Raw genomic sequence first — 11,854 nt, forward strand, 5'->3', positions numbered from 1 at the left:
AAGTAATAGACATAAGATTATGAGATTATTTCCTTTTTTTTTTTATACAAAAACAGTTTTCAAAGGTAGTTTCACTAACTTTCTATGTCTCTGAAGACTTCCAACAAATTTACTATGGTAGGTGTTTAGAAAGTTCCTCCTAGATTTTCAATCCATAAGACATTTTCTCCCGAAGTTTTTGCTTGGCTATGCTGGGAAGGAGCCCAGAGCCTCAAGTGTTAGGGCAGTGACTCTGAGCTGGAAGCCTGTCTCCCAGCTTCTTATTCTTTACATCTGACTTCCCTTTCTAAATGACCTGACTTTTATGCTCTTTTCGTTTTAAATGTTAGCTGACCCTAAAAGTGAATTTTGCAGATGGTTTGCTTCTGCTTGGGGGAGGGGGAGTAAAAGACCATTCCCTCTGATAATAAAACCCTTAAGCCCATTTCCCCTTAGACAGCCAAACAGCATCTCATCTCCATCTTAGGTTCCTCAGGGCAGGCCGCCCTGCAAGCCCTAATAAATGACTTGGTATCTCAGGAAAGAGATCGCTGTGGGGCTGATATTGATCAGGTCAGCGGGTGTGTTTGCCTGCGATTGTTTGGGGGGTGGTTAATTGAGTCTCGGCCAGTGTCGTCTAGCTGGCGCCGGGTGCTTTTGGATTTGCTAATTTTCGTTAAGTGTCTCTAGCAGGCTCCTGGTCCCCAGTCTACCCAGGAGAACCCAGCGGCTCCTACTGATCAACAGTCTGTCTGTCTGGGCTTTATTGATCACAAGGCTGTCGGCTCGGGGCGGATGCGCCCGGGGGAGCCAGCGAGCCGGCAGAGAGCCGACTCCAGCTCCCGGCCGACCCTTTCTGGCTCTGTGCACCCTACTCCTCCTCGGCCACACGCGGGCGGGCGGGGCCCAAGGCCATTGTTCCGTGGGGGTGAGGAGAAGTGTGTGTCTCTGGGGCTTGGTGGCCGGGACCTGGCCACTGTCCCTCTGGGGCTCGGTGGCCGGGGCCTGGTCACTGTTTGTGGGAGTTCCGAGTCCCGGCGGCAGGAGCCTGGGCACTGTCCAGGGGAGGCGGGATCCGGGTCTCGGAGGCCTGGGTATGATCACTATCCCTGGGGGGCTCCAGGGCTAGGCAGCCCAGCATAGTTACTCTCTCTGTGGGACTCTAGAACATGACCACTGAGAGGGGCGTCCCTTGCAGGTTTCAGGTGAGACAAAAGCGAAGCCACGTGCTGGACGCTGCTGGCCGGAAACTGAGCAGTGAGGGTCTCCAGCAAACTCGGAACCTACCTAGAGGCCGGGCTCCGCGGCGCCTCTGAGGCTGCACGCGCAAACATCCGCTAGGGGGAGCGCTGCGGCCGAGTCCGCGTTGCTACACGTCCGCGCCAGCGCGAGCCGGGAGGCCAGTCTGTCCTGGCCTACGTCTGGCCCCGCCCCCTGCTGTTGGGCCGCGGGGCTAGAGGCATCCGCCAATCGGAGAATGGAGGCGGGGCATAGGGCGGGGCCGCGCTTGGCCCGCTCCGGGCGCCGGGCACTATTTACGGCGGGGACTCTGGCTGCTTGGTGGTTGCAGGCGCTGCCCGCTGCTGGTACGTCCGACTTTGGTCTGCTGTTCGTGGCTTGTGCGCGTGGTGGCGGGGCGAAGGGACGACCGCCGGGGAGTGCGCGGGGCCGGGAACGTGTCCTCGGTAGTCTTAGTCCATCTCCATGCTCCGGCCCCCACCCCGACACTGACGGCGCCCGGCGCGCCCCGGGGGTCGTAGTGCAGCCGCGCCTGGCTCCCGGAGCGACGGGAGGCGCGAGGCGTCAATGGATCGCCACTCCAGCTACATCTTCATCTGGCTGCAGCTGGAGCTCTGCGCCATGGCTGTGCTGCTCACCAAAGGTGAGTGCGGTGGGACTGTGTGCCGGGACTGGAGACTTGGGGGGGGGGTCGGCCGTCCGGCTTGGTGAGCGACGATGAGGTTCCCGCCTTTGCTGTGGTCCGCTCCACGGCCCCGGGCCTGTCGCGTTAAAGGACAGCCAGACCTTGGGACGGTTGGCCGGTGGTGAACTCCTGAACTCGGGGCCGGGAGATGACCAGAAGCCGTTGGGCTCACGTACCCCGACGGGACGGTCCGGAGAACACGCAGATCCCAGCTGGGCCGGGCAGGCATCTCTGTTGGTTGCCACTAAGTTTCTCCGTGTATTTTTGGATGTCTGAGCTTGTGTCTACAGTGTCCTTAAGTTTGTGGGTTTTTGTTTTTGTTTTTGTTTTCTGAGCTGGGGCTTGTCTGTGTTCTTGACTTTCGTGCTTCTGAATTTCTGCACAGGAGTGCTATGCCGTGTGTTTCTTCGCATGTCTGAATGTCTTGGAGTGTGCGTGTCAGCGGACCAATGAGTGAGATTTCTTTGGGAATGTAGGAGTCTGGGGTGCCTGTTGAAGTGTGACCTCTAGAGAGGTTGGAAAGAGTAGGCACTGTCATCTATCCCCTTTCCCGCTCCATATTTTTACAGACGCTGCTGGGAAAAAAGAAAGGACAAAAGTAGGGTTTTTTTCCCCCCAGCAGCGCTCACCTTTTAATGGAAATTCTCTTAACTCCCAATTTCTCCCCTCACCACCGACTCTCTCCCCTCACTCTGCCTGCTGTTCTACAAACCCATTTTTTAAAAAGGGAAGCATTATTTAGTCTCTGACCCTCACCCCCAAACACACTTTTCTCTAATTGCCATGTAGCAGGCCTGAGGTTAAAGGATAAGCCAGCCCAGCAAGGATGAGGTGCTACAGTATTTATTTATTTTGGAAGGAAGGGTGTAATTAGCCCTAAATAACAGCCCTTGCAGCCTGCAGAGGGGAGCCTCCTGGCCCTATCAAAGGCAGGCAGAACAGGGAGGGACTGGGGCTGACATGAAGTCACAGATACCGAAACTATGTGCCTGATAATGATATAATTAGGGGATCAGAGATTTCTGACTGCTGTGGACTTCAAAAGCTTTATTTAACAGAAGCCAGCAGCCTCTGCTGTAGCCATCTTGACTGGAGCAGACATTTTTGTTTAATCACTACATACAGTAACTAGAAAGGAGAAAACAGAAGAGCATTGTTCACTGTTTTAAAATACCAGTCCCCTTTTGGCCTTTGCATGCCACAGGAAGAAACCTTATGAAATGACAGAAATATAGTTTTAATACAGTAATACAAAAGTCCATTCTCCTTGTTGAAATGTGGCTCCAATTTTTCTTTAAAGTCTTAGAACTTTCTCAGTTACCTGTCAAAATTTTATTAAGACTGCTTTAGGTCACTGAAAATGTAGTATTTTAAATAGGTACTCATAAACACTGAAGCAGCATTTTACTTTTCCCTTTCTGTACTAAATCCGAGGCTAATAGGCTCAAAGCAGACTTTTTAATCTGTTTTATTTCTACTTTAAGTCTGTATAGAATTTATCAGGCCAGGGATACGTAGTCATTATCACCTAAGAGTGGTGAGCTTTTATGCAAAGAATACACTGAACTTGGAAGGAGGAGAGAAGACAGAAAGGAATTGCTGTAGACTTGAGGATCGGTTTCGAAGTGCAGGAGGCAGAAGGGACCTGGACCCGTAACCAGGATAGCAAGGTTGGAGCTGGCCGGCTTTTCTTCCAACTGAAGTGTGAGCAGCCTGGGTGAAAACTGAGCACACCATGTGGTGGCCTGGAATTTGGACAGATAATTAAATGAGACACCTTACTCAGGCATTCACAGAAAGGAGCAGGAAGAGGAGTGAAGTTGGGGGAGGTTTGAAAAAGCCAAGGCTCTCAGTGTTGAATGTCAGAGTGGAGGTTTCAGTAAGTAGACAGATCTTCTGGTTGGGAGCTGCCACAGGAGATGTATGCATTAGTTTGGTTTACAGTAGTGAGCTGTGGCAGCCAACAGTGATGGGCGTTCACCCTTTTGGGCATCTCAGTTTCTTGTGATAGATAACTCTCAGGTCCACAGCCAAGACTGAAATCTTGCACTGTGACAAGATGTGAACAGAGCCTTGCAACTCATAGAATGAGTTTTATAAAAGAAACTTTAATCACTTCCTGGAGAAAAATTTGAGGTTTCCTTAAGGATTTTTCCTTCAACCAGCAGGGGATTTTTAGTTTTGAGTTTCCCATTTTAGGTCACATGTTAAATTACATGTAAAGCGGAGGAGGAAGAGGAGGAAGAGGAGGAGGAGGAGGAGGAGTTAGTCTTGCAGTTTTACATCCCCCACTTTTATGACTTTCCATTTGGGCTGAAAGAAATTGACTTTGGCAAGCAAACCACTAATTGTAAACTGCCTAGTTCCTGTTTTACAATGTTCGGACTAAAAGCTCCTCTGCGTGAAAGGATCTTTATAGGCAAAGTTTGCCTTTTCTAGAGAGATCCCAGATAGCTGCCAGTTTCATGGTTTGAAAACCTCCTGACCTGTGCAGTTTCTAGATTGTTGTGTCTGGTTAATAACTTTATAATGTGTCAGCTCAGGTCTTACAATTTGGCTCAGTCCTTTGGGGTGCCAAACAATTCTGTAGTTCCGATCAAATAATATTTATACAGACAAAACCCCAAAGCCTGACATTTTTATCTTGTGTGGTTGTATAATATAAAATTGTGTAAATAACATGATTTTACTTTATAACAAGGCAATACAGTGAAAACAGTTTCCCATCAAAGCACAGCATCGTTCATTACTCTTACCTATCACAAATCTGTTGTTGGGTTGTATATATTGCTAACATTAGCTCCCTGAAAGTTACTGCTTGCTTTGGGTGCATTTCTGTCCCTGTGGGCTGCTGTTGGAGACAGTCATCAATAAGTGCCTCTGGGTTTGGGGCTCACCTGATGCTTATGCAGTTTCTTTGTTTGCAGGAGAGATCAGATGCTACTGTGATGCTGCTCACTGTGTGGCAACCGGTTACATGTGTAAGTCTGAACTTAGTGCCTGCTTCTCCAGACTGCTTGATCCTCAGAACACCAATTCCCCACTCACCCATGGCTGCCTGGACTCACTTGCAAGCACAGCAGATATCTGCCGAGCCAAACAGGCCCAAAACCACTCTGGCCCCACCGTGCCCACTTTGGAATGCTGTCACGAAGACATGTGCAATTACCGAGGACTGCACGACGTCCTCTCTCCTCCTAAGGGCGAAGCCTCAGGTAGGTCCAAGATGTCCTGACCTAAAAGCCTGCCTGATCTATAGGCCTGTGACAGCAGCAACTTCGTATGTCTGCTATTGATTTTGTTGTTAATGTAATTAGAGACACCAGAGGGAGAGCATGGCTGGATGCAAAGACCGTCTCTAACTGAGTGGCTTTTATGTCTGCCTGAGCATTAGATGTCTCTGCATAATAGGCTTTGCCTGTTATTTGAACATTTTGAGGACATTAAAAGACCATTACATCCAAGTAATGACAGCCTGTAAACAAATGCATTTGTAAGCATCTTTGGGTACTTTTGTAACATGTAGTTTCTTGAAAATGGCTGGTAAGTTGCCCTTTAAATGAGCCTTCTTATGGAAAATGGCTGTGTGTTGATGTTTGCTTCTAGGAGGCAATCACCCAGTTTGTTTGACCATTTTCTTTGTACTCCTTTAGGACCAGGAAGCAGATATCAGCATGACGGCAGCAGAAACCTCATCACTAAGGTGCAAGAGCTGACTTCCTCCAAAGAACTGTGGTTCCGCGCAGCCGTGATAGCAGTTCCCATCGCTGGTGGACTGATCTTGGTGCTGCTCATTATGTTGGCCTTGCGAATGCTGCGAAGTGAGAACAAGAGACTGCAGGATCAGCGGCAGCAGATGCTCTCCCGTTTGCACTATAGCTTTCACGGACACCATTCCAAGAAGGGGCAGGTTGCAAAGTTGGACTTGGAGTGCATGGTGCCCGTCAGTGGGCAGGAGAACTGCTGTCTGACCTGTGACAAAATGAGGCAAGCAGAGCTCAGTAATGAGAAGATCCTCTCCCTTGTGCACTGGGGCATGTACAGTGGTCATGGGAAGCTGGAATTCGTATGACAGTCATGTCTGAACTATAAACGGAACCCTTGAAGGCCTTCTGAGTTCTGCTGACAGGAGCACTTTTATCTGGAGACAACTAACTCGCTTAGTCATCTTGGAGAAACCAAATGACCTCTGAAAAGAGAATCGTGGGTATTTCTTCTGAAGGATTATTTGCACAGACTCTACAGTCAAATGGATTAATTTGCTTTAAAATTATAAAAAGCAAAGAGAGGACTCTGCACACTTTCCCAGGGTTCTTTGTGTCCCAGGGGCCGCAACTGACTGAGATAAAAACACTGTGCTCTCTGTAAGCTCCTACATCTTCATTTATTGTAAAGATTTTTTAAAATATATATATTTTTGTCCGAAAATTTAGTGATGTCTTTTATGAATTAAAACTTTAGAGTGGGGTGTAGGGAGGCTGGTGGTGGGGCAGCACAGTGGTAAGATGCTTGACTGGTGTGCATGACGCCCTGGCTGTGATTTCCCCACCACCACAGAAAGCCAACGAGTCACAAAACATTTGATTTGGGAGTGTATGAGAGTTCATGTTAATTATATGAATGAAGACCTGTTTACTCATACTTCTCAGATGTAGGTTTTGATCTTGTTCATTCTTATACAAACGTATAATTAATTCTCTTTGTGTAATGACCATTGTCTAGTGTCTCACAATTGTTTACCAGAATGGTTCTGGTTTTAGTTTTCATCTAAGAACTTTTGCTTGTTTGTGCTAAAAATTATCTCTGGCCCTGTATGCGCTAAACACACACACTCTACCACTAAGCCACACCCCAAGCCCTAGGCTTTCCTCACTTACTTGAGCCAGACCAGATAGGACCTGAGTTTCTGAAGTTGCCGGAACAAAAGGAATGTCTTATCAGCTTCATCCGCTTTCTCTGCAAGGACTATGTCCACCTCCCCCAACTCAAGAATGTCTTTAGTAAAGTTAACCACTGTCTACTGTGACAGTTTATTTTGTCTCGAACCAAATTAAATATTTTGTCTCCCAAACTAGCCAAACTTTATTAAGCAATGCTCCTGGTCTTTAAAAATGATTATACTTACAGTATCTGTTTCTAAATATCTTTTTAATCCTTAAGAAGGCTTTCAGTAGTGAATGCCATTACATTGACATTTTAATAACACATCTATTAGGTTTCCTCTTCAAACTGTCCCTTTTACTAATATGACCAAATAGAACATGACAGAACATGATCTTTAGCCAGGAAAGTAACAATTGCCTCCTCCGACTTTCTTTACCTTGTTTATGGACCTTTTCCTCAAAATGGATTTTTGTTAGGTTAAATGTGAGAATTTGCCAATTTTTTTCTATTTCTTTTTATGTAGCTGATTTTTTTTTTAACTTGAGCCTGTAGCATGCATATTTGAAGATGAGAGTTTCCTGTATCTTTGCATACTTTCACTAGGGTACTAAACATAATTTGAAGTTCTTTAAGAGCGGTGCCACGAGCGTTGACTACTGAGGTGAAGTGACTAGCAGGGAAATGAGCACTTACATTTTTTTTTCCTCCTCAGGATAGGGTCTCACTAGGTATCTGGCTATGCTGTAATTCATTGTGTAGACCAGGCTAAACTCCAGCTCAGAGATTTGGCTGCCCCTGCCTTTGCCTCCCAAAGGTGGGATTTAAGGTGTATAGCACTATGCCCAGTTTATATTTAAAGATTGTTTCAAGTGTCAATAGACAACAACCCCAACTAGGATAGGTTATGGACTAAATTCATATCTTAATAAGCAACAGTGCCCTTAGCTTTCTGAGGTTGGCAACTCTTTCTGCCACGTACACCTGACAATTTTTATGAAAATTATCAGGTTTTGTGTGCACTGTCCAACAACCTGGTAGGTCCTCACTCCCCATGCTTGTCTCCAAGTGTCAAAGACTTGTACTTCACTATTCAAACGATCTAAGGAAGTGACTTGATTAATCAGACTTGGTAGGAGGTGGATTGTCCATCCGTGGCCTAGCTTTTGCTCAGGTAACAGCAAAATTAACTGCTGTTTAAGGATTGATAATTGTTCCTCCTTCACTGTTCTTTCCTTTGTTGCATGCAAGGTCAGCAGTTTCTCCAATGCTTTGTTGTTGTTTTGTTTTTCAAGATGGTCTGTGTTCCTGTCCGGGAACTTGAACTGCTCTGTAGCCAGGCTGGCCTGGAACTGAGAGATCCCGGGCCTCTGCTTCCCAAGTGCTGGGATTAAAATTTCGATATTGCTACCTGGTTACCCCCAGGCTTTTGACTTAAGTCTCACTGTGTAGTTCAGAGGGAGTCCCAAATGGCAGTGCTGCCTCAGTCCCTCCAGAGTTGAGAATTCAGTTTGTCACTGTCACTCCTGGCTCAGATCAATGATTCTTTAAGCCAGTGGTTATCAACCTGTGGGTTCCCTAACCCTTTAGGAGGGACACTAATCAGATATCCTGCAAATCAGATATTTGTATTTTGATTCATAACAGCAGTTACAATTATCAAGTAGCAATGAAATGGTTTTATGGTTAGGGGTCATCACAACGTGGTAAACTTAAAGAATCTCAGTATTGGGAAGGTTGAAAACCCTGCTTTAAAAGAAGTCACCCTTTCTATTAGTGCAGTGGAGGCCCAGTTCCCCTATTTGCTCCTTATTTGTGAATTTCAAGACACTTTGAATTAGCAACTCAGTAGTTCATTAGGAAACAACAAAGAAGACTTGAGCTTTGAAAGGTTGTAACATCTGTGTGCTCCACCCCACAGGAAAGGCTTGGGTCTGCCCAGTTCACGTGAAGGTTTCCTGGAAGCAGAATGCAGTGTCTCATGGTGGTTCTGTGTTTGCCTGGCCTGCCTCCTGTTCTTTCTAGGCACTCACTAGTCTACCCCAACCTGTCTTGGGAAGGATTCATAGTCTGACTTTTCTGGGGATCCAGCTCTAGTTGCATGAAATAACACCCCTTTTCCTAAGAGCAAATCCTGTGTTTAGATTTGTCTTGACCTCTCCACAGCTTGCTCTGTTGATGAAAGTACTGCAGGTTTTTTCTGCATTTTGGCTTCCTGGGCATTGCACAGACTGACTTCTGGCTCACTGTGAGGACAAAACACAGTAGGAAGCAGAACTGCCTATCTGCTTTGGTGATCCAAGAGTGGTGTGATGATTCTCTCATTAGTTCATTTCTCTCTTAGGGGTTTGTGTGTGTACTTTGAGGCAGCTGTGTAAGGCTCTGCAACCCAGAACAGCCTTTGTTTAACAATGACATGGAACATTCCCCCAAAGTAATTTTCCTTTCTGAGTGGAAACTTGCTCAAACCAGACGCAAATGGGGCTAAGATTGTCATGATGTTTCTGTATCTATACCCCGTAAGTCCCAGCCATTTTGGAAGAGATTGATCCGAACATGATTTTGTCTTTTATGTTCTTTCCCTCTTATTTCAGATAGCTCAGAGGCTTCCTAGAAACTGACTGGTGTGTCTCTAATTTCTGTTGAACTGATTTTATTAAAAACACTGCACCATAGGGGGTTTGACCTTCTAAAATACTAAACATGTCTGCTTTAGAAAATCACAAAGCTCTCCTCTGAAGCGCCCGTAAATCTGGTTTCAATATGGTTTGATTATAGGCTGAAAGCTTGAAGGCAGGGGCATCTAGCATGGCAGATGCAGAACTGCCCTTCTCAGGCCAGGACAGCTTTTTCCCCTTAAAATGTCTAATTGGTCCTCTTCTGTGCCTCTTAGCCTAAATAACTTTAAACCTCCAGAGCTGTGTGAACCTTAGCAAGCTGGAAATGAGTTGAGCATTCCATTTTGCTGCCAGGAGAATGGGGACAATAATACAACTTCAGAGGAATACTGTGAAAACAGAATATTAGGCCTGATGTTAATCTCTCAGAGGGAGCGGGCAAATGCTGTAATCATTTCCGTTAAGAATACAAAAGTTGCCAGGTATATTGCTCCATGTCTTTAATCTCAGGAGGGAGACAGACACAGGAAGATCTCGGTGAGTTTCAGGCCATCCTGGTCCACATAGCAAGTTCCAGAACAGATAGGAACCATAAAACCCTAACCAAACCAAACATCCAGAAAAACTAAAGAAAATCAACACAAACTAACAACACAAAAGTGTTAGTTTCATGATAAAGCACTTACCTGTGAGGCCTTGGGTTCAATCTCTAGGACCAAGAGAAAAAGTTAAAGGCAGGCAAATTGTGACAGTTGAGTTCCACATCAGCTAAGGCTACAGAATGAGACCTTGTCTCAAAACAACAAAACCAAAAACAAAACTAAAACCCCACAGATTAGGGAGCGATTGACAGATTTATATGGTAGGTTGTTTTTAATTGATTTTGAACTGTTTCAAATCTGCATATTTGAGATGGGCAGCTTTTCAGTAAACTGCTAGCTGGACTTAGCAATGTTAGTACTCATGTGCTGTTTCTGTGTATGATTTTCTCACACATACGGAATATTTTGGTTTGTAATTGTTTCCTTTGGGGATAACTGTATGGCCACTGGAAGAATATGTAAATCTCCTGTACCTGTTTCCTTCCTGAGTTCTATTAGAGTTACAGATACACTGGTGAGTCTCAGTGAGGGGCAGATTCTATCTCAGTAGCTCTTGGAGGCTGGATTCATTCTGCACAATCACCGCCATCAGATAAAACATGCCCACAGGTGCTTCCAGCAAAGTACAAGTAGCTGCTGTACTGGCTTCTGGAATTTTGTCACAGAGTTGGGGATTTCATAACTGAAGAACTATTTAATTTCTCTGAAAAAGGGCATTTGTTTGATTTGTTACTCTTCGGGCCACAGTTATAATTGAAGAATTAAATGCTGTGCTATCAATTCACTGATTCCCTTACCCATTGATTATCAGCTGACTAGTAAAAGTTCCTCAGTGATCTGAGAATTCAAGATGCTATTTAAAGCCTCTTCCAGTCTTGGTCACCTCTTTATTTGGGGTGTGGTTTAAACTCTAAATGTGTGCTCCTGGATCAGCTAACGATGCACTATATTGTAGCTTACACAGAGATTTGCTTTTCTCATCTGAGAGATTTGAAAGGGGGTGAAGCTGAATTAACCTAGATAGGAATTTATTTCCTGTAGCAAGGTAATTTTCCACTGGGTATTCTTCTTAAGAAACCTGGAAGCAAGGATTCGAGAGATGGCTCAGTGGTTGAGAGCACTGGCTGCTGTTGCAGAGGTCCTGAGCTAGATTCTCAGCACCCACACGAGCGCTCACAATCTCTGAAACTCCACTTTCAGGGCATCCAGTGATCTCTTTCGGCCTCCACAGGCACCAGGCATTCAAGTGGTACAGAGATAAAATGTTCATACATATAAGATAATATTAAGTCTTTAAAATAATTTTTAAAAAATTTAGATGTTTTTGCGGCTAGGGAAGTCTACTGGGTGTGTAAACCTTTTGCATTCTGCAAAGGTGGAAAGGATAATTAGAAAGGTATCGATAAGGAACTGTGGGAGATGCTTTGGTAAGTAGTTAGATTCTAACTGCCAGATGATATCACAAGGCTTTTAGCATTCCTCAGGACTATCAGGAAAACCATTCTTCCTACCAGCCAAAGGCTAGATGGCCTCTAGGGTGATTTCACATAGATTAGATTGCTTTCGAAGGGAACTCAGGAAAGGCCAGCGGCTAACTACACTGTATGCAGTACCCACTTGGAGTGCTAATTAAATGGGCTTTGGGTCCTAGGCTAATTTTACATTGAACACCTTTCAAGGCAGTGCAGAAGTAGATGCTGGAGCTTGTGTGAAGTTGGTTTGTTTGTTGGTGTGTGGAGACTAAGTTAGATGCGATGAATTAATAAACTGAGGTGTCACGAAGATTCACTCTGAAGATGCTCACTTTACAAATCTAATGGAACAGAAATGGCTTGAGCAGTTAAGATCCT

The 11,854-nt window shown here is 45.5% G+C and overlaps 1 protein-coding gene across 1 annotated transcript; it reads left to right on the forward strand.

Annotated features, from left to right (window-relative positions):
* Nucleotides 1–1,746: 1,746 nt before the first annotated feature.
* On the forward strand, nucleotides 1,747–6,331 carry Bambi (BMP and activin membrane bound inhibitor). Its single transcript, XM_028778200.1, has 3 exons — nucleotides 1,747–1,861; nucleotides 4,831–5,118; nucleotides 5,557–6,331. Exons 1-3 carry the CDS (start codon nucleotides 1,786–1,788, stop codon nucleotides 5,973–5,975), a joined length of 783 nt encoding a protein of 260 aa, XP_028634033.1. The 5' UTR covers nucleotides 1,747–1,785; the 3' UTR covers nucleotides 5,976–6,331.
* Nucleotides 6,332–11,854: the final 5,523 nt, after the last annotated feature.

The sequence above is a fragment of the Grammomys surdaster genome, unplaced genomic scaffold (assembly GCF_004785775.1).
Source record: "Grammomys surdaster isolate TR1022 unplaced genomic scaffold, NIH_TR_1.0 328, whole genome shotgun sequence".
In the NCBI taxonomy this organism is placed as follows: domain Eukaryota; kingdom Metazoa; phylum Chordata; class Mammalia; order Rodentia; family Muridae; genus Grammomys; species Grammomys surdaster.

Excerpts from the sequence above, each read along its gene's own strand:
- Bambi (XM_028778200.1), top strand. The coding sequence starts at position 1,786 with ATGGATCGCCACTCCAGCTACATCTTCATCTGGCTGCAGCTGGAGCTC. Across the intron at positions 1,862-4,830 it reads GGCTGTGCTGCTCACCAAAG|GAGAGATCAGATGCTACTGT; the intron begins GTGAGTGCGGTG and ends CTTTGTTTGCAG. Across the intron at positions 5,119-5,556 it reads TCCTAAGGGCGAAGCCTCAG|GACCAGGAAGCAGATATCAG; the intron begins GTAGGTCCAAGA and ends GTACTCCTTTAG.